Consider the following 27,208-nt stretch of genomic DNA (forward strand, 5'->3'; position numbering starts at 1 on the left):
AAAGAGATAAAAAGTTCGTTTAGATATGATTTTAAAATGACTAAAAACGTTTTTCACCATATTTTTAGAAACAATCATTAGTAAAAATGCTAATAAATCCTGAAAAAGCATTTAAAGTGTTTCCTGGAAGAATCACATAACAGGTGTTTTTTGTAGAAAACACTTCAAGTGCTTTTGGAATCAAAAAATATTTTTTCTAAAAATGTTTTTAGTCATTTTAAAAACACATACAAACGAGCCCAAAAATATTTTTATTTTCACATTTGTTCTATTCTTTTTTTCCTTTTTCAAATGGATGACGTTAAGGAGGCCATATTTTATAGATTATATATAAATTATCTCTCTGATAGATATATGAATCATAACATGAGTATGTTTTATCTCTATTAGAAAGATGATTTAAATGTGATTTACAAAAGCAAGTGACTATTCCTTACATGACGGCGTGAGTTTAAATTATGCTAGCGATTAATCTAACATTTAATCTAATAAAAATTTATTGTTTGACAAAAGTAAAAATGTAATATACAAAATGAGGTCTTCCGACATTTTCCTTTTCAAAAGTTAATTGGCTACACATATCACACAGCAAATGAATTTGATCTTAAAAAATTACTTATCTAAACTGATAATGTATTTTATCTTCATTACCTATCTAACAATACCGTGCACTTACTGTCAAAGAGTATTATATCTATTTTTTTATTTGAGGACCAAGAATATCCATAAACATATTTAAAACTTTATGTTACAATTTAATTATCTTAGAAAAATATCAGAAAAAGAATTTTACAAGCAAGGAAAAATATCCATAAATGTCTAAAATCTGACAATACACCAATTTACAAGGGAAAATGTATCTAATTATGGAAACTCTAGTTTCGATTTGACAAGAATACCCTTCCTTCCTCGGGAAGAGGCCAAATCTGAGGAGCGTTCAAGCCTCAAGTCTAAAGTGAAGGTGAGGGAGGGAGGAATGGTGATGAAGGGGCGAGGGCGGGAATCAAGGCCTGTCCGTACTCTTCCGAAACCAGTACACGACAGTCAACAGTGACGCCAGCAAACCCACGAATACGCGCCCACGCTTCCCCACACACACACTTTCTCCCTCTCTCTCAGCTCCCTAAACCAGGGCTCCAATTTTCATGTGTGACTTGACGCGTCCTGATAAACCCTAGAATCTCAAGTTTTTCCCAAAATCACTCTCTGGCTTCTGCAGATACCTTCGAGTGAGTGAAAAATGGTGGTGAAATCTCTGGTTCAGATCTCCGCCGATGCCGAAGGAGGCGCTGACGCTGCAGACCCACATTCCAAAAACGAGATTTCTTCGCCGCGGCGAAGGAGAACTAGCTCTCGCCTTAAGGGCAAAGAGAAACCCCAGAAGCAACTCCTGATCCGCAAAAGAGTTGCATTACTTGATGAGCACAGAGACGGAGGGGAGCAAGACGGAGGGGGAGACGGAGGTAGCCTCTGCAAACGAGCCAATGTCGACGGTGGAAAAAGCTCCCATGCTAAAAACGAGGCTGGGGACGCCGGCTCTAACGTTGGTTTAGAAGGCGGAGCCAGCAAACCCACTGATTCTTCGGTTGAGAAGAGCGACCATGCTAAGGTCAAAGAGACCCTGAGGCTGTTCAATAAGCATTACCTTTATTTCGTACAGGTTTGTCCTCGTAAGGATTGAGCTCAGATTTTACCCTATTTGCATGTTTAAATGTTGAAAATGTTTGGGTAAGAAGTACGGTCAACTTTTAGAAATTTGATTCATAGGAAGAAGAAATGAGGTGCAGAAAAGTGGAGGCTGATAAGAAGGCCTCCAAATCCGCAAAAAAGGGCTCGAAATCTTCGAAAAAATCGAAGGTCGGTTTATTTTACTTACTCTTTTGCTTAACATGCATGTGGTCTCGAGACTGAGCATTTTGGTCTTTAATATGATTCCCTAAATGAACAAATTTCTGCAGAAAGAGGCTTCCCCGCCAGAGGCAAAGGCGTCGAAACGACCTGATTTGAAGGCAGTATCCAAGGCAAGTCCAAATGATTCTTGCCTCATCACTGTCTTCTCATGATAGACATATTCTTTGTGTTTTCACAATGTCATATATTCTGAATTCAAATGATCTTAGGTGCAAGTGCTGTGCAGATATTTCTGTTTTGTAAAGTGATTCTGATGTACTATTCTTAGGAATTCTGAAGAAACATGAAAATCAATGGAACATTGATGCTGGTGTTAATCGTTGTGACACTACTCTTGTTTTATGAGTTTCCTACTTGATATCAATATGATAACTTTGTTTTGTAAAAAGACTCAATGATGTTGTTTTGTAATAAGACTCAATGATGTTCCTTTTAGTGTCATTCTTGTTGATTGGGGAAATTTTTTTATTTTAATGCAATTAGCTTATCCTGATTTTGATGGACATGTTTGTCTTTCTTGTACCTTTCTTTAATAATAAAATTCGTGTTAGTGAGTAAAATAATGATGTTCCTGTTGGGAATATGATGGTCACATTCATGATTATAAGGTCTGATGTAATCTGCCCCTGTTTTTTTCTTGCCTTTAAATTATAATGTCTAGCAGATGATGGAGAGAAAAGAAATTTTGAATGCCACTAAAAGAATCGGAAGCATTCCAGGTTTGCGATTCTCACTTTGGTTGATTGTGCCTTTATGCCATGTGCTTTTATTGGTTTTGTTGACTGAAATACATTTTGGTTTGATTATGATATGTTTATGAGATTGATAATTGAAAACAGTTGCTTTTGAAATATGTACTCTTTTTTTTTCGAAGATTTTTATTTGTGGGTGCTAAAGTTTCCCTTCCTGGCAGGTATTGATGTTGGGCATCAGTTCTATTCTCGGGCTGAAATGGTTGCTGTTGGTTTTCATAGCCACTGGCTGAATGGGATTGACTATATGGGGCAAAACTACGGCAAGGGGGTAATGCATACTTTTTCCTCTGTGGACTTGAAAACTTGAGAACGAACCTACAATTTTTTTTAATAGAACTTGTATATTTATTTCATTATTAACAATTTAACATATTGTTTGGTGGGGAGGGGGTTGTCTCTACTGTGATTAGTATGTAATATACAAACATCCAAAACTGTTGATGGTGGTCCTCTTTTCTTTTGTTTGTATGATGTTCTAGTCTAAGTTGATAAATAAGAAGCAACTTCAGATTTTCCCCTTGTTGTTAATGCAGGAGTACAGTAACTACACATTCCCACTCGCAGTGGCCATTGTTATATCTGGCATGTATGAAGATGATTTGGATAATGCTGAGGATGTTGTGTATACTGGCCAAGGTGGTCATAATTTGACAGGTGATAAGCGTCAAATTCGAGACCAAGTTCTAGAACGTGGTAATTTAGCGCTCAAGGTGTGCATTTAGAGTCTTCTACCTTTTGTTTTACAATTTTGTTCTCCTTTTCCACTTGGAATGGTAGTTGTTTATACATTCAATGGTTCTTTTTATTGTTCGTCCTGTGTGTTTACAATGTGAGCTGGCTATATCAGAGTAGTTAACCTGTGTTGGTTTCTTGTTAATCTATAAATTAAACTGATAGTTATAAGTTCTCTGTTCAAATGTATGAGTTATTCTCTAACAAGGACCGCAAGTAACGATTTGGTTTTTAACGGCAGACATGAGGATATCCAATTATCTGAACCTTTGGTCTATAGGTTCCAATCGATAATCACAAACAATCTAAAAATTTTGTATGTTCTCACAAATTGCAGAATTGCGTGGACCAATGTGTACCTGTTAGAGTAGTTCGTGGCCATGATTGTAAAAGTAGTTATGTTGGCAAAGTTTACACTTACGATGGTTTGTACAAGGTAAAATTCTCTGAAGCATGTTGTTTACTATTTTTACTATTTGTTTTCTCTATATCTCACTAAAACCATAACTATCACTTTAATTATCAAGCACTACTTGTTTGTTGAACTTTCTGCTGATGTTAACAATGAAACAATTAGTCATGTAGTTGCAAATAAAGAAATGGTACATCGACCTTTTTGCTTCTGACTAACTTTAACTTTCATTTTACAGGTTGTTCAGTATTGGGCAGAGAAGGGTCTTTCTGGATTTACTGTTTTTAAGTATCGTCTTAGGCGTATTGAAGGGCAGCCAGTGTTGACCACTAACCAGGTTATATATTTTTTCAGTAGTACTTTTTTTGCATCCTTTTCTCCATTACTGACAAGAAAAGCCTTATTTGAGGCAATTTTTTTTCCAAACTATGTGTAGAAATTCTTCTGTTATTAGTTAGCAAAAGGAGGATTTATTTTGTTTCGTCACATAATCTGTAATTTTTTTATGTGCTACCATTTCTAAGTTATTACGATGGGATTAATGTACATTCAGAAAATAAATATCTATCTTGATATTCATAATACAGGAGAGACTATTAGAGTTTACTTAAGTCTTATTTGGTACTATAAATATTCATAATAGGGTGCACCAGAGTCCTCTTTTTTCTTAGTCTGCTCTGGTGTCACATCATTTGAGGACAATTCTATTTTAATATCGGAAATTTTCTCACTTTGTTTTTTTCTAGCAAGCATGCTTTAGTCCTTAATGTAATTTGTTATGCTACTGCTGTTATTTTTAATTCCTCTGTTTAACATTAACCAATGTTTTGGCCCTGCTTTTCTATTTCAATTTTTTGCTCAATTTTGTTACTGTGCCTGTGCTCACAGTTGAACTAGATTGCATTATTATCTCTGGGTATGGTAATATATCTCAGTGGGTTATTCCTGTTTGTAGACTCAGAATTTCAGAATGTCTTGTCTCATTTTTTTTTTTTTTGACATGTCTAGCATGGTGAATCAGTGAGCAACTATGTATTTGAGTTATTATTTTCTTTAACATACTCAATCGTTTAACAGGTTCAATTTATCAATGGACGTGTACCGCAGTCTGTTGCAGAAATACGCGGGTATTTGGTGGAACACAGTTAAAATGTTAACATATTTTAAAATTCGTTTCAAATTGTAATTGTAATTACATTCTTTTGTTTTATTACTAAGATTGGTGTGTGAGGACATCAGTGGGGGCCAAGAGGATGTTCCCATTCCGGCTACCAATTTGGTTGATGATCCACCTGTTGCACCCACAGGCAAGTCGAATTATCAAATTTTAGAAATTTTCCCCGTCTTGGATGCACATGTGCATCTGAATAAAATGATTTTTCCCTAATTATCATTGAGTTGTCAATCTCAAATTTTAACATCTCATTAATCATCTATTTCACACTACATGCATGATTGTGTCCAATTCCTAGATGTGGCGGTTGAACTTTTTCATGGACGTGTGGTCTCCTCTAATTTGTTCAAACAGTCACTTGAATGATTTTCTATTCTATACTAAGGCAAGTACAATAATCTGGTGTCAAATTCTTAAATTTCAGGTTTCACGTATTGTAAGTCTATCCAAGTTTCGCAAAATGTGAAGCTTCCCACAGATGCCACTGGATGCAATTGCAAAGGTTCTTGCACAGACCCCAAGACTTGTGCATGCACCATGCTTAATGGCGATGATTTCCCATATGTGCAGCGTGATGGTGGCAGGTGAGCAATACATTAAACATGATACTGTATCAATGTATCTACATGAAATTTTGATATTAGATGCCTAATAGTTTTGGCTGATGTTATTGCTTTATGTTCTTATTTGAGGCTACTTTTGCTTATGTTTTATCTTCCAGATTAATTGAGGCGAAGGATGTAGTGTTTGAATGTGGTCCAAAATGTGGTTGTGGACTTTCTTGCATCAATCGTACTTCTCAGAGAGGGCTGAAGTATCGTTTTGAGGTGGTGTTATCGCTGCCACTTTGTTTGGTTATATGGAACATAAACACATGATTACACAAATATCACTGCTTAGCTATTGTCAAAGTGTTGCATGTTTAAAATGAAGGTTCTAAATTTTGGCCATTAGCAGGTTTTCCGGACACCAATGAAAGGATGGGCTGTTAGATCATGGGATTTTATACCTTCTGGAGCACCAGTCTGCGAGTACATAGGAGTAATTAGAAGGACAGAAGATGTAGATAGTGCCTTAGAGAACTATTACATATTTGACATGGATTGCTTGCAAACGATGAAGGGGCTTGATGGAAGAGAGGTATTTCCACTGCAGCTGTATTCAACTTTCCAATATGAAATGCATTTGTCATTTTCAGTTTGAAGTCTCTCTGTGGCTTTCTGTACTGTTCGATAAAAGATCACATCTTTATTTGATAGCTTTAAAAACCTAGTGCGTGCAAACTGAATCTCCTACTTGGTTTCTGCATGCATGAATTAATTATCTCGGTAGGTAATGCTTGTTCTGATATATTTTTAAGAATTGTTGATGATGGTTTATATTTTGGCTTTAATGTATGGAAGAATTTAATCACAAAGTTTTTGTATGTAGAAACAAACTTGAGAATGAAATGTTGGCAGAGAACGAATATTTTGTAAACTTGTAGTTGTCAGAACATGAGACTATTTTTGGATGAACACTGCCCACAAGTGGCTTTCTATCTAACTACGTCACCTTCATGACCATGTGGATCTGTGTGAGGAAACAGCCGTTTGTTCTGTTAAACTCAATTACACTCTGCCATTTCATATGACATCTTTCTTTGTCAATTAATGTATTTTGATCTTGCTGAGGGGCACCCCAGAGATATTTGTCTCATTTATCTTTTTGACAGAGGCGATCACAAGCTGTATCCATACCAGCCGTTCATTCACTGGAGAGACCTGATGATCAGAGCTCTGATAGCGGGCCAGAGTTCTGCATTGATGCAGGTTCAACTGGAAACATAGCAAGATTTATAAATCACAGTTGTGAGCCCAATCTGTTTGTCCAGTCTGTGTTGAGCTCACACCACGACTTAAAACTAGCTCGGGTGATGTTGTTTGCTGCGGACAACATACCTCCTTTGCAGGTCCCTCTTTCTCTCTCTCTCTTTCTCTCGGTCGTTTTCATCATCAGTCAATCTTGTTTGTTTGAGGTTGAAAATGTGAATGTTCTGAGATAAAAATGCTGGTAATATTTTTAAAAGGAGTAATGTGTTGTGTATTTATGAACTTTGTAGCCAACAAGGTTAATGTTTTGGTGCTTTAAATTCTGTTGATTTTAGGATCCTGATATGAATTTGTTCTCTGTTGGATGAGCTTGGAATCTTCTTTATGTGGACTTTAACTGCGAGTTCCAGTGCTTGGATCTTAAACTTAATTTTGGAGTGGCTGACATTATTGTTGGATTTATGACAGGAGCTCACGTATGACTATGGCTATGCCCTTGATAGCGTCTTGGGTCCCGATGGGAAAGTGAAAAAGATGTTCTGCCATTGTGGTGCCGCAGGTTGCAGGAAGCGCTTATTCTAGGTGATGAAACTGCTATTTAGACTCTTGACTTTGCAACAACTCCAGGTTATGGGTTTATTGTTGTATTCTTCTGTAATTCCGTCGGCTGATCTAACCTCTACGCTTTGGGAGATTGTGCTTCAAATGCACAGAAAAGGCACATGTCAAACCATGGACACATTTTGTAACTCACATGTCCAGAGAGAAAATTGAATTGAAATATCAATATTTCGGTAAAAAACTAGCAACCTTGCATTCACCCCCGTTCCCCTTGTCTGCTCTTTTGGGCATATATATGGGAATGGGCTGGGGTAACGATGCATTCTACTCATCTGATATATCATCGATCCAGATTTCCTACTTTATTTATTTATTTTTGTAGATTTATTTATTTATTTTTGTTTTGGCCAAGTCGATCTTAGATTCCCTCGGGAGTCCAGACAAGTAGATTTCTGTGCAATGTGTGTAGGCATTGGTTATTTCCGGCATGAAAAAGCTGCTCCCCAGACTGCTCTTTATTTTCCTTGTCTAGAAAAGTTTAATTCTTGCTTGAATATTATTTACCCTTCCTTAACAAGGGACTTGGAATTAGGTTTTATCGTTCCAGAAATTATCAAGCAAATCAGATAGGGGTTATGAAGAAGAAAGAGATGCAAAATCGCAAACCAGTAACCATTTGTTAGAGAAATACATCATTACATAACACGAACACGAAAATCGCAGTTAACTCTGAAATGTCACACGTCCGTCTATCAGTGAAAAAAATTATTCACTCATCCAATTCCAAACTGGTTTTTGTCCGGTATTGGCGTCCAGTTCTCTGTATACTGCTTCTTCCATCCGTTGCTGTATCCGGTTCATCTTCCTCCATTGCGCAAACATCTTCATTATCCTCCGCTGCAATGGCAAGTGGCATCACTTTGCAAGCCGCAGATTCCCTTCGATCACCTCCCGGTCTCTCTGACTCCCCATCGTATTCCATCATTACAGCATCACTTGATTTCTTTCTCGGTATAAATGTGACAGGTTTTGAAAGATCAACAGAAGCATCCTCAGCCTGTGGTTCCATAGAATTTGATTTCCTCACCAGATTAAGGAAGTCCATATAGGCTTGCTTGTTAGACTCCTCATCTACGTCAGCTGATGAATCAAACGTATAATGCGTATATCTTGAAGGATTTCGTATATAATCCGGAACTGGAGGATTTTCATTTGAATGAGTTTCTACAGTAACATCTTTGGCTCCCTCACCCTCTTCATCTTCATTACTTTTGCAGTTGGAGTCAAACCGGACACGTTTTTGTGTTTTAGACGAGTCTAACTGATTATCATTCTTCCTCTTCAGAATCGACTTCGGGTTGGGTGCATCTTCAGAGATGTTTTCAGCAGCTATGGCAGATGGTGCGCGGTTCCCAGAAACCCTGTGGGAGTCAATTTTTTGAGCTGCTTCAGCATCTTGCTGGAGCCTAATCTTAGCTGCCAGGTGATTGGCACGTGGGTCTCTAGTGAAATCCTTGATGGAACTAGGAACCTCATCTTGAGTGTCTATGTCGATACCATAGTCGTTGACATCCCTCATATACAAGCGATCTCCAGCGGTTTCCTTGCCAACAGCCACTTTGTCATATCCATCTTCCTCATCCTGCATACACAAGAAAAATACAGGTTACGTTATTACAGGCAGTCCCAACCCTCAATCATCATTACAATTTGATTCCGCACTTATTTAATGTTCACAGGAATTGGGATCAATCATCATTACGATACTGATTTCGGATTTGCTCATACATCGAATTACACTACATAGTGATGGCATGATAATCTAATCAAGATGGAATGATAAATACCTCGAAGTCGAGAGTGCAGTCCCAGCCGATTGAGGATTTAATTTCCCATTCCTCTTCGTTGTAGTCGTCTGGCTTGGGCTTTGTTGCAGGCTGACTGGAAGAAGAAGCAGATGCCTCTTCCTCCTCGTCTTCTTCTTTGTCTTCCACGTCGTCGTCAAGGTCTAGAAGGTCATCCTCCAGGTCGTCACTGAAATCATTCTTTAACTTTGGCTTTGGTTTTGAGTAGAAGGGTAGGGGTTCAGCTTCGGGTTCAGGGCTGCCCTTGTCCCTGTTCCATTCCCTTCTCTCCATTTCCTCGTCTGTTAGGGACCATAGCGAACTCAGGGACGACGGTGGACCGCTCGATGGCGACGGCGACGAACTGGCGAGTGAGCCGAAGATTTTGCCTACTCGAACCCTAAACGTGTCTTCCATGGTTGGGAATTCGAATTCTGAATTCTGAAAATCTCGATTAGGGTTTAAATGGGAAACCCATGGATTGCACCGACCATACTACAACGGCACATCCCGATTTGAGTGGGCCTAATCCAATTTTGGGCTACTATATTGGAGATTGCCATCAATAGCCCGTGGGTTAAGTATGGGCTGGACTTGTCAAAGGATAAGTGAAAAGAAAATTACGTGTATATCCGTTGGAAATTAAAAAATAATTAAAACCAAACCATCACTTTCATGATCATCATCATTAAAATGACATGTGCCGGACCTCCGGTACAAGACAAGAGAAGAAGTTCTCGCTTTCCGGTGAAGCAAGAGAGACCGATCGCTTATTGATATGCTCTTTCAGGCAATCTCTGAGAAAATAATTTCAGTATATGGCTTCTACCGCTACGGCGTTGTTGCTGTTCACGGCGGCGACGGCGGTCTTATTGGCTGGGTTACCGGGAGCAAAATCGGAGTACATAGCTTATAACACGACGGGCGGAATTGTCCCCGGAAAAATCAATGTTCATTTAGTTCCCCACTCTCACGACGACGTCGGGTGGCTTAAGACCGTTGACCAGTACTTCGTAGGCGCCAACAACTCAATTCGCGGCGCTTGCGTTCAGAACGTCCTCGACTCTGTAATTTCGGCCTTGCTGGAAGAGAAGAATCGGAAGTTCATCTATGTCGAGATTGCATTCTTTCAGAGATGGTGGAGACAGCAAAGCCCGGCCTTGAAGGCTAAAGTCAGGGAGCTGGTCAGCTCTGGTCAGCTCGAGTTCATGTAAATATTTCTTTCTTTGCACATTTTTTTAAACTCAATTGTTAAATTCTTAGAAGCATTTTTTGGTTTGGGTATTGAAGAAATGGAGGAATGTGTATGCACGACGAGGCCACCCCGCATTACATGGACTTGATTGATCAGACAACTTTAGGCCATCAATTTATACTGAAAGAATTTGGTCAGGTTCCTCGAGTCGGCTGGCAGATTGACCCTTTTGGCCACTCTGCTGTTCAAGCTTACCTGCTTGGTGCTGAGGTATGATATGTAATCTACCCACTTGTTCTTTCATCAATCATCGCTTATTGGCTTATTGCAATTGGAACTTACTAGAAAATCAATGCTCATTGCAGTTAGGATTCGATTCCCTCTTTTTCGCTCGAATAGATTACCAAGATAGAGCTAAGCGACTCCGGGATAAGACTCTTGAATTTATATGGCAGGGTTCTAGATCCCTTGCTTCATCTTCGCAGGTCATCTTTCTTTAATTTCCACTGTATTCAACTTGTAACACACTTTTCTTCATCTGTTCCTAAACCGCATTTATAAAAATGTACTTTCAGTTATTTAGAATTCATTGGCTCTCTGTGTTGCAAAATTCAATTGCAGATTTTCACAGGCATTTTCCCCAGGCATTATGATCCCCCTGATGGTTTCGTGTTTGAAATAAATGATGTGTCACCCCCTATTCAGGTACGTCTCATAAAAGGTTCATACAACGCATTTTTTATTTCTTGAGTCTCGAGCTCCTTTTTCACTTGGGAAATTTGTTTGAAGGATGACGTTCTCATGTTTGACTACAATGTTCAAGAGCGAGTCAACGACTTTGTTGCAGCTGCTTTAGCACAGGTAGGGCCTAAAACAAATTGTATCAACTATAATGTTTTTCTGTTTTCCCTCTGGCTTCTCTTACTTGATTATCAGTTGCATTCAGTAAAGAATTTTTTTCCCCTTTAGGCTAATGTGACAAGAACAAACCATATTATGTGGAACATGGGGACAGATTTCCGCTATCAATATGCAAATTCATGGTTCAGGCAGATGGACAAATTCATTCATTATGTCAATCAGGTACTTATAGTACAGCGTCTAGACAATGAATGTAACAAGAAGACTTGAAGCTTATATTGTTTCATCCCAGACTTTAAACTATGAGATTGTAAATGCTAATTTGAAAAATTGATTTCATTTGGAAAATAGGATGGGCGTGTCAATGCATTGTATTCAACCCCATCAATCTACACTGATGCAAAATATGCAACAAATGAACAATGGCCTCTAAAAACTGATGATTTCTTCCCGTGAGTTTAACAAATCTTTCCTTTTAATCCTACGTATCATACATTTCTATGTCTTTGTATTAAAAGGTACCAATTTCAGGTATGCAGATAAACCTAATGCATATTGGACTGGTTATTTTACAAGTCGTCCAGCCCTTAAAGGTTATGTCAGAAGTATGAGTGGTTACTATCAGGTAAGATCTCCCGTCTCTTTTTGTGATGTGGTTCTAGTTTCAAGTAGGTTGGTCCTTATAGGTTTTCTAACCATTGTTGCTTTCCTTGTTCTGCTATTAGGCAGCTAGGCAATTGGAATTCTTTAAAGGCAGAATTGATTCTGGACAAAATACTGATGCATTAGCTGATGCTTTGGCTATTGCTCAACATCATGATGCAGTTAGTGGTACAGAAAGACAGCATGTTGCTGCTGATTATGCAATGCGTCTGTCAATAGGCTATTTACAGGTCAAAGTCACTTTCTCTTCCAATGTTCCCATTACACTTTTTCTTATCGTTGTTGGTATTTATTTTAATTTAATATGTAAATCATATATTCATATAGGCTGAAAAGGTGGTTGCTTCCTCTCTTGCTTACCTTTCCAAGTCAGAATCAAGATCCGGACAGGAGCAAACTGTCACAAATTTTCAACAGGCAATATATTTTTAAACTTAGCATGAATTTCTTTTATACTCTGAAGGTTGAAAAGTGTGTGCACTGACTCTTTATAAAAAAAAGTGAAATTTGAAAAGTTTGTGCACTGGAAGAGTAGACAAACTACGTACAGTGGTTTAATTTAAAACTTGTATGTGCATGTGTATCTTTTATGCATACTATGCTAGCAAATCCTTATCCACAAGGGGTAAAAAGGCATTTGAAACATTATATCCTTTTTTTTTTTTTTTGGTATTTTGGTGAAAATTTGACAGGGCCAGGACATAAACCAGTTGGTAGCCACACCTCTCCTGTGAACAGGAGATACCAAGTTCAAATGACCCCTTTCCCAATTGTCATAACGTTACTATTTTTTTTATAAGATCATAACTTTACTTACGAAATCTCTTTTGTACATTATTTTCCAAGAACTGAGTTGAGCATCTATTTAATCCAGCTTATTGATTTGTTGGCAGTGTCCTCTCCTAAATATTAGTTATTGTCCTCCATCAGAAGCTGTCTTGTCTGATGGAAAAAATTTGGTAAGCATACTGTAACTTCTTAAGCTGTATGCTTATGTCAAACTGAAGATTTAGAACTGGCCTTTCATACCACTTTAACATCATACGGAATCCTCCTTGCAGGTTGTTGTTGTCTACAATCCACTTGGTTGGAAGAGAGAAGAAGTGATACGTATCCCCGTGAGTACTAATTTTACTTATTCTTTCTTCCTTTAACCTTTAACGATGTGCTTATTGATATTATATCTCATCATTGTCTCTTATTTACAGTTTTAATGTTAATCAAGTCTTCTTATATCGTCCATATCTTCCATCATCTTTTTGCTTTTCTTAGAGCCATGACGTGCATTTCTAGCAACTTACGATGACAGTCACCATTCTGTACTTGGTTTAATAATCCGATAAATGTAGATGTTGTATCATCTGAAAGAGCCATCTTTTTTATGGATTAAATTTTACAGTGCTTGTTGGAAATTAACATAACCTTAAAATTTGATTGTCACTTCTATGTGGTTGACTGCAACACAAATTTGTTGCAGATTTCCTATGAAAAGGTTACTGTTCAGGATTCCGGTGGAACAGAAATTGAAGCTCAGCTTCTACCCCTATCAAACGCTTCTTTGAGGTTAAGGAGTTACTATGTTAGAGCATATTTGGGTAAAACTCCAGGTGAACCACCCAAGTATTGGCTAGCATTTTCAGTGACAGTACCACCAATTGGTTTCAGTTCTTACACTGTCTCAATTGCAAAACAGACAGGTTAGTAATGTCACTTACATTGTAATGCATTGTTCATCTAAAGCAGAACAAATTTATCTTGCCCTGTCACACTAGCAAAACATGTTATCTTATATCATTTTACTTTTGAGATAAAGGTCGTGGTTCAACTGTCTCCAAAGTATACTCGTTAGAGAGAAGTATGAATAAGACCATAGAAGTTGGGAAAGGAAGTTTAAGGCTGCATTATTCTGCAGATGAAGGAAAACTTGCTCGTTATGTTAATAGCAGAAGTAAGGTAGGCTTATGTTTTTTTTCCTCATACTTTTATGTTGAGTTAATATCATTTTCTTTATCCCTTGGTGTCTCTTTTGTAGTCTAATAGCATGCTCACTGCATAGTTTTGACACTGCATAAAAGCAGAAGTTTATAGTTTCATTTCCTTTTCCTTTCCATGTTCCCCCATTCGTATGTATGTCTTTGAATCTTAATTTTCACTTAATGCGACTTTCTGATTGATGTATCAATAATGCTAACATTTGTTATGTAATATATTTTTAATTGAAGGTTTCATCATCTGCTGAACAATCATATAGTTATTATAGTGGAAATGACGGGACTGACAAAGATCCTCAGGTGGTAACATACAAAATATCTTGTAGCTTTCATTGTACTTCAAATATTTTTGTGATTGATTATCATTTGGGATTTTAATTCTTTCTGAAGGCGTCTGGGGCATATGTGTTTCGACCAAATAGCACAATTCCTATACAGTCTGAATGGAAGGTAGTCAAATATGTTAGCACTTGACCAAACTTTTTGTTGATGAAGAATGATCTTTTGCTCCTGATTTTTTTTTTTTTTTTCAATTTAGATGAACTGAATGACTGAGGTTAAGCAAAATTTTAACCTTTTTTCCAGGTTCCTCTAATTGTCATGCGGGGTCCAGTTCTAGACGAAGTACATCAACAGCTCAATCCATGGGTATCTCAGGTGATTCAATTGGCAAAGAAAATGTGGCTGATGCTCTATGTTTATCAGCAGACCTTCTTAACTTTTGCAGTTTCAATTAATTAAGAGACAAATGTTATGGTCCTTACTCTAGATTTTCCTCTTTTTTTCATTTGCATGAGAAATTCTGTAAAAAGTTTACGTAGGTGCCTTGATCAAAAATCTTTTGGGTGTCATGCAATGTACATTAATTGAGGTTTTGCAATTTTCCATTTGAATAGGTGAACTTTAGTGTAATGGTTTTATTTGATCCTATAATACTCTTCTTTTTGGTGCTTGCACGACACTTAAACAATACGAGAGTGAGTGAGTTTTTACTGAGGAAGGGCACTTGTTCAAATTTTTTTGGATAGTAATTATTGCAGAACAAGTTGGTACTTATATTAACATAATGCCACGCACAAACAGATTACAAGGGTGTACAAGGAAAAGGATCATGCTGAAATTGAGTTCACTGTAAGTTTACGGTTGTGTACTGATGTAGTTAAAAGATAAACAAATTTTCATGTTGTGGTTATTATAGAACTTGTCTTTTTAACTGTTATGTTCATCACTTTAGATCGGGCCTATACCCGTGGATGATGGGATTGGGAAGGAAATCACAACTCAAATTACAACAGCCGTGAAGACCAATAAGACATTCTACACAGATTCTAACGGCCGGGACTTCATTAAACGGGTATTTTGATACTTGTTACCGCTTAGATCTTATTGTTTGATATACTGTGGTCTTGGAAGTTTTAGTTGCATTATTTATCACTGTGACAAATACAGGAACATCCTATTTTGATGTTCTCACAATAATTCTTAACCTGTCTATTTTGCCAAGTTTAAATTTCATGGATGGATAACCCACTAGTGATATCTTGGAAGCTGCATTATGCATTAAGTTTGTTTTGGATTAAAAGTGTTTCAGGGTAACTTAATTTATTCCTTTCAAATGACTGGCAGGTTCGAGATTTCAGGACAGATTGGGACCTACAAGTGAACCAACCAATAGCTGGAAACTATTACCCTGTATGCTTCCTTCTGTGGCACACTTCAACTTTGATCTATTATGATTGCAGTCCATATAACTGGAGTATGCATTACTATTAGAGGATCTCTTGCTCTCTATTTCCTCGGTTAAGCCAAAAGCTACCTATGGCCTGTTAAATTAAACTTTTAAGCTTGACATTGTAATACAATTTTCAATCCAATCCAATCCCATGGTACACGATGTAGCTTGGCTCAAGTGATTAAGTGTTGTTTCAGGTTATATAAACCAAAGATGTTGATTTCGGTAGGATTAAACCTTTAACGCAAGAGCCAACCCACTCCATGCCATCCCTCTCTCATTTATGTTAACCCCATTTGAGCTTGACTTGAATCTGATATTCTTCTCATCTTTTTTACTTTTTCTCCTTTAATCATTTTTTCAGATTAATCTTGGAATTTATGTTCAAGATGGCAGTACGGAAGTTTCAGTCTTGGTTGATCGTGCAGTGGGAGGAACTAGCTTAGTAGATGGTCAAATAGAGCTGATGCTCCACAGGTGTCCATGGATTTTGCTTTCTTTCTATTTGAGGAAATAAATATAATGCTTGTTATTCTACTGTAATGCATATTACTTAAATTATTAGGATTGCTTGCATTGTCGTTATCTCTAGTATGCTTCTGTTGTTTTGTAGGAGGTTGCTTCATGATGATACCCGAGGTGTTGGTGAGGTACTGAATGAAACAGCTTGCATCCCTGAGAAGTGTGAAGGTTTAACTGTAAGTATACCTCTTGAGCTACATCCCCAAGCATGTTTATCATAGCATATAATTATTATTTTACCCCACCAGCTTGGGATGGGAAAAATTTGACATTCAATCGTACGGATCTTTTTAAAGACAATTAGTTTAGAGCTGGCATTCAAAGAAAGACCTCTTCCTCCATTCTCCATTCAACAGTTTTCTTCAGCATAACATGATATAGAAATCATATTGGCGAAATGCAATTGTGCAGATCCAAGGGAACTTTTATGTGAGGATCGATAATCTTGGAGAAGGTGCTAAGTGGCGTCGCACGCTTGGGCAAGAGATAAATTCTCCGCTTCTTTTGGCCTTCACAGAACAGGTGAGGAAGTGCTTGAAGTTGATCAAGTGCTATTATGCCACGATGCTCAAATGGCGAAATTTCTTCTTGCAGGATGGAAATGATTGGGTGAATTCTCATGCATCGACTTTCTCTGGAATTGATCCTTCCTATGCTTTACCAAACAATACTGCTGTCATAACACTCCAGGTATTTCAGAGGATGCATTATGGGCATATTTCTGATATCAGTACTCCACTCCACTCTACTCAATATTGTAATATGGTTTGTTGCTTTTCTGAACATTGCAGGAACTTGAAAATCGTGAAGTTCTCCTCCGGCTGGCTCACCTATATGAGGTCTCACTTTCTCTTTTACTCTTTTTGGTTTTAGTTCGCACTAAGTTTTCACTTCAGTGCTAGATATTCGAATTCATAATTTTTGTGGCTGTTTGATATATTTGAAGATTGGAGAAGACAAAGACTATTCTGTACTGGCGAATGTGGAACTAAAGAAGTTGTTCCCAACAAAGAAGGTAAAAGCAATGGATAAGCACTTGATTCCCAGTACTGAAATTGAATGCTCTTTCTTTTTAGTGAATGATTAACTTGGTTCTATTATTTTTCAGATCAGCAAAGTGACAGAGATGAGTTTGTCGGCCAATCAAGAAAGATCCGAGATGGAGAAGAGGAGGTTAGTATGGAAAGTAGAAGGTTCCGACCAAGAGTTCAAGGTTGTGAGGGGTGGACCTGTCGACCCTGCAAAACTGGTTGTGGAACTAGCCCCAATGGAAATACGCACTTTCATTGTCGACTTTGATCACCTCCGTACGTACGGTTCGTGAAAATGAAGCTTTTGTGCCTCTCGTACAATTGCATCGGAGTTGCGTTTTGAGGGTGTCTCAGTGTTCCAAGGGACACTCAGTCCTTGTTGTAGAGTTGTTTAGTAAATGTATCTGTAGCGTAATAAGAATCTCTATATATGAAGGGAGACTGGTAGTTTGGTTCAATTTCCACAATATGTTAAAAACAAGTTGGAACCTTTGTTTGAGAGTGCTTAAATGTCTTGTTTTGTGAGTGAAAAATTGATAAGTGACATCTGTTAAAGTGAAAAGTTCCAAATCAAATATTGCTAGTTAATACTTACTACAGTGAGTACTTTATTATGCATTTTTTAATTTGGCCAATTAGAAAAAGGTCCGTGTGTGTGTGTGTGTTTTTTTTTTTAATTCTAAGAAAAATTATTGGTATAATATTTGAATACCCACAATGTATGTACCCACCTTCTGATTTGATCAAATTAAAAAGTATTACGTGTTTTTTATTTTAAAGTTGAAAAAAAATTAGTAAATAATAAAATAGGCGTTAAAATATCATTGAATAAAAAAATAAAAAAACATAGTAAATACTTAACAGTGAGTGTCCAAGTCCTACCCTTTCTCGAAGTTTTGATTTTTGAAGTGAAAAAAATGTATTTGAAAACTAAGAAATAGAATCTCCTTATCCGAATTGAAATAGTAAATAGTAACCAGTCATGGGCCATCCCATTAGTAATGACCCACACAGGAGTGATAGAGTAGAGTAGAAGAGGGTACACTTCAATTAAAAAATAATTCTGAAATGATTAGAAAAGTCAGACAGAAACACGTTGAGTAGCATTATTGGAAAATTAGAAATGGCAGGTAGATCGATGAGCGAGTGATCTTCTCTCTGACTTCTACCTTCTCTCTTCGACGGTGTGAATGCTGTTCATTTTTGCGGCGGCGACTCTTGTGTGTAGATAGCACTATCCATCCATGCTCTGAAGTTAATAACTCTCAATTGCTCTTGTTTCTGGAAATTAATCACTTTTTTACTCTTGAGAGCAGCTGCTGGGAGCTGACCTTCATCGGAGGAGAAGAGCTTTGCCAGTGCTACCGCTAATGGCGGCGACTCCGTCCCTCTTGTGCTTGCTTACGTTGCTCGTCGGATTTCTTGTCGCCGACTCCAAGTTTATTGCATACGACACTTCCCAAGGCATAGTCCCCGGCAAAATCAATGTCCATTTGGTCCCTCACACCCACGACGACGTTGGCTGGTTAAAGACCGTTGATCAGTATTATGTTGGCTCCAACAATTCCATCCAGGTATTCAGGCGTTTTGAATGTTTCTTATGGACTCTCTGAGGGTTGTTTGTTTCTTCTGATGATTTGATTTCATATTTTCAACGGACGGATAATAGGGGGCTTGCGTGCAAAATGTGTTGGATTCTTTGGTTCCTGCTCTGCTGGCTGACAAGAATCGCAAATTCATTTATGTCGAACAGGCAACCCTCTTTCTCTCTTTCTTTACTTGCTGCTGCTGCTGCTTCCGCTTCCAAATTGTTTGATTCTAAATTGTAACCGTACCTCCAATCTTACCCAGTTTATATATCCACGGTTAAAAACTGGCACTTGGTACTTACTGCAAGATGATTACATAACATATGTAACTTGTATGTCTTGCTGCTTAATCAATGCATTGTATTGCAGGCATTCTTCCAGCGGTGGTGGAGAGATCAGAGTGACTCCGTCCAGAGTATAGTCAAGCAGCTAGTCACCTCGGGTCAATTAGAGTTCATGTAATCTAACATGCCAAAAACTGCATTAGCAGGTCTCTTTTCATTCTTTTGGTATTAACGCTTTTTTATTTTTTACCGTTGCTTCAGAAATGGGGGAATGTGCATGCATGATGAGGCTGCAACACATTATATTGATATGATAGATCAGACGACTCTAGGGCATCGCTTTATTAAAAGGGAATTTGATGTGACTCCAAGAATTGGTTGGCAAATTGACCCATTTGGGCATTCGGCTGTCCAGGCTTACATGTTGGGAGCAGAAGTAAGCACGCCTTTGGCTTTACCTTTGAACACAAAATTTCTTTTTTCTATGCAAAGAGTACGGCATTCTGAAATTGGCCAGAGCATTTTTACCGTGGACAACATTTTGGTGTTGATGTAGGTTGGATTTGACTCACTTTTCTTCGGGCGAATAGATTACCAGGACAGGGCTAAGCGCAAAATTGAGAAGAGCCTTGAATTTGTTTGGCGGGGTTCGAAGAGTCTCAGTTCATCTGCTCAGGTGACGAACTAAGATTGCTTTTTGTTTTATATAGCATTTTTACAACTGGGATTCTGGACTTGTGCATATCATGATGGATATGTTTCCCTTTAGTCGTTATGTAACATTAGTATTGTTAGTTTTCTTTTTTTCTTTCTTGGCACCAGAAGATATTTTCTGTGCTGACTAACTTTGTTATTCTTCTAAACTGTTGCAGATTTTTTCTGGTGCATTCCCAGAGAACTATGAGCCTCCATCTGGTTTCTACTTTGAAGTTAATGATGATTCCCCAGTTGTTCAGGTAACATCGTGATTCATAGACAAGTTTTTTTAATTTCCTTTGGTTTATTGAATATTTGCTTGTTTGAATTGTTAAACTTAATTGCTATTCTGTTGAAGGATGACATCACATTGTTTGATTACAATGTTCAAGATCGTGTTAATGACTTTGTTGCTGCTGCAGTAGCACAGGTAAGTTTCCTGGTTATCGTCGGCCAATGCTCTTTTCTTTTTTCTATCATATGGGGCATTATTTTAGTGGCTGACAACAATTACTTATTCTCAGGCTAACATAACTCGAACAAATCATATAATGTGGACCATGGGAACAGATTTCAAGTATCAGTATGCACACACATGGTTCCGACAAATGGACAAGCTCATTCATTATGTCAACAAGGTAATAATTGCTTGGTGCGTTAATGATTCTGAGCTGGTTTTATAAAATTATTAGTCTCACTTTTAATGCCTCTAGGAAATATCTAAGTTAAAATGATAAACTGGATATTTATTTCAGTCTATTACCTTGTTTATCTACCCCCCTCCCAAAAGACAATCTGTCCAAAGATGTAAACTGATTAGGAATTGTCTTGTATGACTTTTGTTGATTTCTTTTATGATTAAAATCCAATTTTCTTTTTTTGGGCACTTCCAAGGATGGACTTGTTAATGCTCTGTATTCTACTCCATCCATATATACGGATGCAAAGTATGCTACAAATGAATCATGGCCAATCAAGACAGATGATTTCTTTCCGTGAGTTTTTATTTTATTTTTTTAATCTTCCCTTTGACATATCAACTAACCGTACTGTAGAAACTGAAGTATCCACCATACCAGTTATGCAGATCGTACAAATGCTTACTGGACAGGGTACTTCACAAGTAGACCAGCCTTGAAAAATTACGTTAGAGCAATGAGTGGCTATTATTTGGTATATTCTTGTAACTTTTCTATGTATCATGAATTAGTGTTTCCAGTTTGATGACAGATCGTCATATATGTATGTTTCTCTTGGATAACAAGGCTGCCAGGCAACTAGAATATTTTAAAGGAAGGACTGGTTCAGGGCCCAACACAGACTCGTTGGCAGATGCCTTAGCAATTGCGCAACATCATGATGCAGTCAGTGGTACAGAGAAGCAGCATGTTGCCAATGATTATGCAAAAAGATTGGCGATAGGCTACACGGAGGTGCAAATTAGCTTTAACATCAATGTTCTTTTCAGTCCTCACTCTATTTAACTCAAATTTTTCATTCGCTTGTTCATTGTCTTTGTGCAGGCTGAGCAAGTAGTTGCTACGTCACTTGCTCACTTGGTTGAGTCTGCATCATACACTGGATCTGTAGATCCAACTACAAAGTTTCAACAGGCAATTAATTACGAGCCCCTAAGCTATGCTATTTTTATATCATGTTACTTGACCTTCAACTGAATGGCTGGTGATAATTTGGATTTTGAACTTTAGTATGAGGTAGTAGCAGAGATGAATTTAATTACTCTGTTTAAGATGATTACGCCAGTAAAGAAGCATTTTTTTATAACGTAAACAATGAAGTAGAGTGATTGAAATTTCAAATTCAAGCTAAGAAGAACAATGATTGAAATTTCAAATTCAAGCTAAGAAGAACAGTTGATCTCTCTATCATCTTTTCTTCTTTTTCATTTACTTTGTTTTCATTGATTCTCCAGTGCCCACTTCTAAATATCAGCTACTGCCCTGCATCAGAAGTGAATTTATCCCAAGGGAAGCAATTGGTAAGGAAAATAAAGTATCTAATGTCATCTTCTCAAGTGTATCAACCAAGTATGACTTTATATTCCACCCTGTGAAATATATTTTCTGATGGTGTTTCTCGTCTATAGGTTGTTGTGGTGTACAATTCCCTTGGATGGAAGAGGGATGATGTAATTCGAATTCCTGTGAGTACTTCCTTTCAAGTTCTATCTTAGTGCTTTGTGTAATGTGTTAGTGTTTCCTCTCCATTAATATAGAAATAAATAAAAATAAGCATAAGGAGGAAAATCCTTGCAAGTGCCTAGATTGAGTTTATATGTTAACCAGGGTTTGTGAAGTCTTAGCGTATTTGGGTTCCTAAAGTTCTGTAAATGGCCACTTTATAATTTATATTGTTAAATGAAACAAGCCCATGTGAATACCGAGTTGATAATCAATAACCCACTTCGTGATATTTACGAATAATGTAGGTTATCAATGAAGATGTCACTGTTCATGATTCTGAGGGAAGAGAAATTGAATCCCAGCTTCTCCCACTAGATGATGCCCATGCGGGCTTAAGGAACTACTATGCTAAGGCATACTTGGGTCAAACTCCAACAAAGACACCAAACTATTGGCTTGCATTTACAGTATCTGTGCCACCACTCGGTTTCAGCACATACACTATCTCAGCTGCCAAAGGAGCAGGTCCACTCCTATAACGGCTTTGAAATTATTAGTTTTTTTTTTTTTTTGTTAATGGGAGCATAGATGGATCTATTCTTGCTAGGAATCTTAATTTTTCATTGATTGTTTCCCTTTTGGGTAAAGGTGCTGGTTGCACCAGATCATCTGTACAGACATTTCAAAGTAAGGAAGAGTCCACTATTGAAGTTGGTCAAGGAAATGTGAAACTCACGTTTTCTACAAATCAAGGCAAACTGACCAATTATGTCAATAGAAGAAGCTTGGTAAGTAATGCACCTAACAGTTGCGTAGTTACTATATATCTGTTTTTGATTGGTGTGATTCAGTGTCAGGTTATCGACGTTGTGATAGCTCTCTTAATCCAACTGCCAAAAAAGGCAATGAAATAGAAAGAAAAAATTGTTGTAGCTAACTCAATTATTCATTTCTTTTGAAGGTTGAAGAATTGGTCGAACAGTCTTACAGTTTTTATAATGGATATAATGGCAGTGATGATAAAGCTCCTCTGATTCCTCAGGTATATATACATGCTGATAGAAGTTGTGCCCTGTTGCAATATTTCTTATTTTCTATTTTTATGTTTTCAATTTGAAGGACTTGAAAACTGATGATTAAGTGATCCTTTCTATGGTATCTATTTGTTTCAATATAAAACGTTTTACTGTTCTTTTTCTGTTTTTCTAGAATGCTGGGGCTTATATTTTCCGTCCAAATGGCACGTTTCTCATAAAACCTGGAGAAAAGGTGTGTTCTTTTACCTTATGAAATATAGTTTAGACTCAGGCATAAGTTGGGATATTGTTGATTAGCAACTGTTGTTTAATATTTCAGGCTTCTCTGACTGTCGTGCGTGGACCAGTAATAGATGAAGTACATCAACGTATTAATTCATGGATATATCAGGTGCCTTGCTTGCCAAGTGCTTGCCATCTCTGTATATGTTTGTTTCTTTGTTCTATTGCAGGCTGAGGAGCATCATTATTATGTTCTAAAATAAAATCTCAGTAATGTTTCATTGGATGTGTGTGTAGGTCACCAGAATTCACAAAGAGAAGGAGCATGTTGAAGTCGAGTTTATTGTAAGCTTATCAAATAAAGACAAAAAAATAAGAAAGTTGGAATAAAAATTGAAAATCATTATCAAGCCTATTCATTGAAAATCTTTGCAATTTCAGGTTGGGCCATTACCTACTGATGACGGAATTGGAAAAGAAGTTGTAACTCAACTGGCCACTACCATGGCTACCAACAAAACGTTCTACACTGATTCTAATGGGCGTGATTTTATCAAAAGGGTATACTAGTTACTTGCTCTTACAATGGTTTATCTAGTAGTTTTGATATCATGTTGATGCTCAAAACTTTATAGCATCTCCAAAAGAGTTAACAAATTTTTTTCTATACAAGTGTACTTTGCTAACCCATTTGGCACATTTCTACCTTAAAAATTTGTCACTCCAACCCACTTTTCAAAATTTATCTTTCACAAAATATGAATAATTATTTGCATTCCTCCCTTGGTGAGATGAGTTCATTCCCCCACGTGCAAATAATGTATCTTCACTGTAAAAATTTTGTAATCAGAATCGTTCAATATCTTAATCTTCATTTTAAGATCATCGTTACAAAAAATCATTCGAAACGGAAATCGTTTAGTCCTTCAAATGTATCAAATGAATGGAAAGTTCATCATTTATATGTTACTTGGTACCTACACCGTTGATTTATTGTTGGCATAACATAATGCAAGGATCTCTTTTTTGCAGATTCGTGACTATAGAACAGATTGGGACCTGAAAGTGCACCAACCTATAGCTGGAAATTATTATCCAGTATGTTTATTTTTCCTTCCTCAAAGTAAACCTCTTTTTTTATGTGGCTTTTCTTATATATTTCTTGTCTCAACTCTCTAATACTCAATTGTACCATAACTTACTCTGCCCAGGGTGCTGGGGGCTATTTCTGTTGCTCTTATTAACTTTCAGTTTTATTAGCAAACTGAGTTGAAGTTTGTATCAACATGTGGTTTGCACTTACACAGTGTTGTGCATATGGCTGAAAGAATACTGTGGTCCCTCCCTTTAATTAGTAGAAATTCATGAATTAGAAGACATGATAGTTCTATTTCCACTATATCCTTTTAAATAGAATAATAATTTCTCCATCTTAAGATTTTCTAAATCAAATGCATATGTTTTTTTGTACAAATTTAGGCTCCATTGCCAGCTGGTTGCTATTGGATAGGTGAGGGTTGTACTAGTTTATTATCTTCACATTTTTTTCATGTTGTCCTTGCAGATTAATCTTGGGATATACATGCAAGATAATAGTACAGAATTTTCGGTTTTGGTGGACCGATCTGTAGGAGGGTCCAGCACAGTGGATGGACAGATAGAGTTGATGCTCCACAGGCATGTTTTTATTCTTAAATAAGAACGACAGTCATGAATGTAACTATTTCATAAAGCATACAGATTAAAGTCATGATTGGGATTTCCTTGTTTCTCTTACCATACAGGAGACTACTGCTTGATGACTCAAGAGGTGTGGCAGAGGCTCTAAATGAAACCGTCTGTATTGACAACGTTTGCAGTGGACTAAGAGTAAGTACATGCTACCTGCTTTGCAACGACTACCGTGCGGTGTTATAGACCAAACTGGAGTTTTGGTTGCGACCATATCTAGATGTGGTATAACTATTTTGACTATCCTAAGAGTTTAAGGTTGCCTAACTTTTAGTGTCCACCTCTTGCTTCTGTTAAACTTATCAGATCCAAGGAAAATTTTATTTCAGAATCGATCCCCTGGGAGAAGGTGCCAAGTGGCGTCGTACTTTTGGTCAGGAGATATATTCCCCTCTTTTACTAGCTTTTTCTGAACAGGTGAAATTATAAAATACAAAAAAAAACATAAAGACATGTAAGTTTTATTTTAGTCTTGTGAGCTGCTCAATAATAGGCGACTCCCTTTCTGTAGGATGGAGATAACCGGAAGAATTCTCATGTAACCACATTTTCAGGGGTTGGTTCCTCGTACAGTTTACCTGATAATGTCGCTCTTATAACTCTTCAGGTACTTGGGGCTTATCTAGAATTTCAGATATTTCTCTTTAGCTTTTTCATTATAATTTTATCTGGATTAGGTATCCAATTTAACTTTCCTAGAATATTGAATTGAAATTCGAAACCATAACGGTAGCAGGAGAAAACAGAATTGTGATATCCTGTTTTCTTTAATTTCCATAGGAGCTTGATGATGGAAAAGTTCTCCTTCGATTAGCACATTTATATGAGGTTCTAACTTCTCACTCGTTCTACTCAACAATCTATATCTGCTCTAGTACTTCGTTCATTTGTTTATAAAGTACTCTTCACTTCTGATCCTCCACATTTTATTTACTACTATTGTTTTTTCTTGTTCAAAATGGAGCTCAGATTGGAGAGGAGAGGGATCTTTCTGTAATGACAAATGTAGAGTTGAAGCAGCTCTTCCCCAGGAAGAAGGTAAAAGAATGAGCCACAAACATTAACCAGAGTTCATTGTAGAACCCCTTTCTTATAATATTGTGCTTTTCTGGTACAGATTGGTAAACTTACAGAGATGAATTTGTCGGCAAATCAAGAACGGACAGAAATGGAGAAAAAGAGACTCAATTGGAAGGTGGAAGAAGGCTCTTCATCAGAAGCAAAGGTTTCGAGGGGTGGACCTGTTGATCCTACGAAACTGGTTGTGGAACTTGCGCCAATGGAAATCCGAACTTTTCTCATTGAGTTTAACCAAAGCTTCCATCGTTATTTATTTGATGCCTAACCTAATGAGGTTGAAAATGTTGTGGAGGCTTGAGAGGCCCTTGGCATCTGGAGACCTGGACTTTTGCTGTCATGTAAATAGACTTTTGAGTTATGTTTGTACTGTTGGACAAAAAACATAAAAATCATGGAGCCATGTGGTTTTATGAAACGAGGTTGGACTAAGTATCGAGTTAGCTAAGCTACTATTGCAAGCGACATGGATACCTTGTTAACTTGTGGCATATAGTAGCTGCTATGTGACTTTTGAAACTCCTGAGTGCAGATTGATCTTGAGGAGGTCGAAGAAATGGATGTCGCCTACCCTCCTCAGTAAATAGCTCACAAGTTTGCTCCTCTTCGGCCTCCATCTTATCCAACATGCTTTGGCCTCTGTTAGAGGAGGCTGTAGGGCGCACATGAGACTATCCTTATGCGCCATATCTATAAAGTCTACAAAAAGTATCTTAAAATTAAAGAAAATAATCACTAACACATAACAAGAAGGCTTATTATCATACAAAATAAGATTTGGTTATAATATCTACTTGTATTTAATTCATTCACCATCTTTATGGTCAGATTGTAGTTATATTAAGTACATATATCACATCAAACATATCTAACTATTAAGTGGTGTTTGTATTAAATACATATAAGTATTGTAATCAGTCCCCCTAAAATAATAGTAATAATACTTGTTGGAGCCTTTCGACATAACCCTACCGGAAATTAGATTGAAATCCGGTATATAACTACCGAACAAGGCAACATGCTTCCGAAAAGTCTAAGGACCCTAGCTGCAATGGTTCGGAAAGATCTACCAAAGCCATCTAAGCCCAGGGGTTAAATTGTAATTGTAGCGGTGGTCGAAGTCGAACCCTATATTCGGTGAAGATGCTCAAGGAGAGATAGGCGGGTGGGGTCCTCTAGCGCGTAATTGCGCTGTCCAATAAATACAAGAAAATAATAAAAGGGGATGGGCAA

General features: G+C 37.4%; 4 protein-coding genes across 6 annotated transcripts; 3 read left to right on the plus strand and 1 right to left on the minus strand.

The window, feature by feature from the left end:
• The first annotated feature begins 924 nt into the window (after positions 1 to 924).
• LOC103937005 (histone-lysine N-methyltransferase, H3 lysine-9 specific SUVH4) lies at positions 925 to 7,721 on the plus strand. 2 transcript variants are annotated; one of them, XM_009346914.3, is made up of 15 exons: positions 925 to 1,660; positions 1,768 to 1,857; positions 1,959 to 2,021; positions 2,576 to 2,630; positions 2,825 to 2,934; positions 3,200 to 3,376; positions 3,736 to 3,834; positions 4,049 to 4,147; positions 4,888 to 4,937; positions 5,029 to 5,117; positions 5,409 to 5,568; positions 5,706 to 5,811; positions 5,942 to 6,124; positions 6,699 to 6,935; positions 7,264 to 7,721. In XM_009346914.3, exons 1-15 carry the CDS (start codon positions 1,241 to 1,243, stop codon positions 7,375 to 7,377), a joined length of 2,052 nt encoding a protein of 683 aa, XP_009345189.1. In that variant the 5' UTR covers positions 925 to 1,240; the 3' UTR covers positions 7,378 to 7,721. The 2 variants fall into 2 exon arrangements, with proteins under 2 accessions (XP_009345189.1, XP_048433651.1); XM_048577694.1 differs by lacking the exon at positions 3,736 to 3,834 and having other exon boundaries at positions 928 to 1,660.
• A 404-nt stretch (positions 7,722 to 8,125) lies between these two features.
• On the minus strand, positions 8,126 to 9,662 carry LOC103937006 (clumping factor B-like). Its single transcript, XM_009346916.3, has 2 exons — positions 9,204 to 9,662; positions 8,126 to 8,998 (listed from the first exon to the last, which is right to left on the minus strand). The coding sequence occupies exons 1-2, from the start codon at positions 9,615 to 9,617 to the stop codon at positions 8,126 to 8,128; spliced, it is 1,287 nt and encodes a 428-aa protein (XP_009345191.1). The 5' UTR covers positions 9,618 to 9,662.
• A 218-nt stretch (positions 9,663 to 9,880) lies between these two features.
• LOC125474240 (alpha-mannosidase At3g26720-like) lies at positions 9,881 to 17,789 on the plus strand. 2 transcript variants are annotated; one of them, XM_048577692.1, is made up of 27 exons: positions 9,881 to 10,410; positions 10,491 to 10,665; positions 10,761 to 10,880; positions 11,017 to 11,100; positions 11,185 to 11,256; positions 11,365 to 11,478; positions 11,608 to 11,708; positions 11,788 to 11,881; positions 11,982 to 12,149; positions 12,247 to 12,336; positions 12,813 to 12,878; positions 12,981 to 13,037; positions 13,397 to 13,616; positions 13,733 to 13,872; positions 14,142 to 14,210; positions 14,301 to 14,372; positions 14,496 to 14,567; positions 14,994 to 15,041; positions 15,145 to 15,264; positions 15,537 to 15,602; positions 16,007 to 16,119; positions 16,256 to 16,340; positions 16,576 to 16,686; positions 16,759 to 16,854; positions 16,956 to 17,003; positions 17,111 to 17,179; positions 17,273 to 17,789. In XM_048577692.1, exons 1-27 carry the CDS (start codon positions 10,019 to 10,021, stop codon positions 17,486 to 17,488), a joined length of 3,078 nt encoding a protein of 1,025 aa, XP_048433649.1. In that variant the 5' UTR covers positions 9,881 to 10,018; the 3' UTR covers positions 17,489 to 17,789. The 2 variants fall into 2 exon arrangements, with proteins under 2 accessions (XP_048433649.1, XP_048433650.1); XM_048577693.1 differs by having other exon boundaries at positions 14,301 to 14,360.
• Positions 17,790 to 18,255: 466 nt separating this feature from the next.
• On the plus strand, positions 18,256 to 26,442 carry LOC125474241 (probable alpha-mannosidase At5g13980). The gene is made up of 30 exons (XM_048577695.1): positions 18,256 to 18,415; positions 18,512 to 18,769; positions 18,865 to 18,948; positions 19,154 to 19,242; positions 19,330 to 19,504; positions 19,625 to 19,744; positions 19,941 to 20,024; positions 20,123 to 20,194; positions 20,289 to 20,402; positions 20,659 to 20,759; positions 20,844 to 20,937; positions 21,030 to 21,197; positions 21,288 to 21,377; positions 21,698 to 21,763; positions 21,872 to 21,928; positions 22,214 to 22,433; positions 22,557 to 22,696; positions 22,870 to 22,950; positions 23,118 to 23,177; positions 23,265 to 23,336; positions 23,465 to 23,512; positions 23,609 to 23,728; positions 24,200 to 24,265; positions 24,732 to 24,844; positions 24,952 to 25,036; positions 25,205 to 25,315; positions 25,410 to 25,505; positions 25,679 to 25,726; positions 25,868 to 25,936; positions 26,016 to 26,442. Exons 1-30 carry the CDS (start codon positions 18,386 to 18,388, stop codon positions 26,241 to 26,243), a joined length of 3,159 nt encoding a protein of 1,052 aa, XP_048433652.1. The 5' UTR covers positions 18,256 to 18,385; the 3' UTR covers positions 26,244 to 26,442.
• The last annotated feature ends 766 nt before the right edge of the window (positions 26,443 to 27,208 follow it).

The sequence above is a fragment of a genome, unplaced genomic scaffold (genome assembly GCF_019419815.1).
Source record: "Pyrus x bretschneideri cultivar Hongxiangsu unplaced genomic scaffold, Pyrus_bretschneideri_v1 Contig12, whole genome shotgun sequence".
NCBI lineage: Eukaryota > Viridiplantae > Streptophyta > Magnoliopsida > Rosales > Rosaceae > Pyrus > Pyrus x bretschneideri.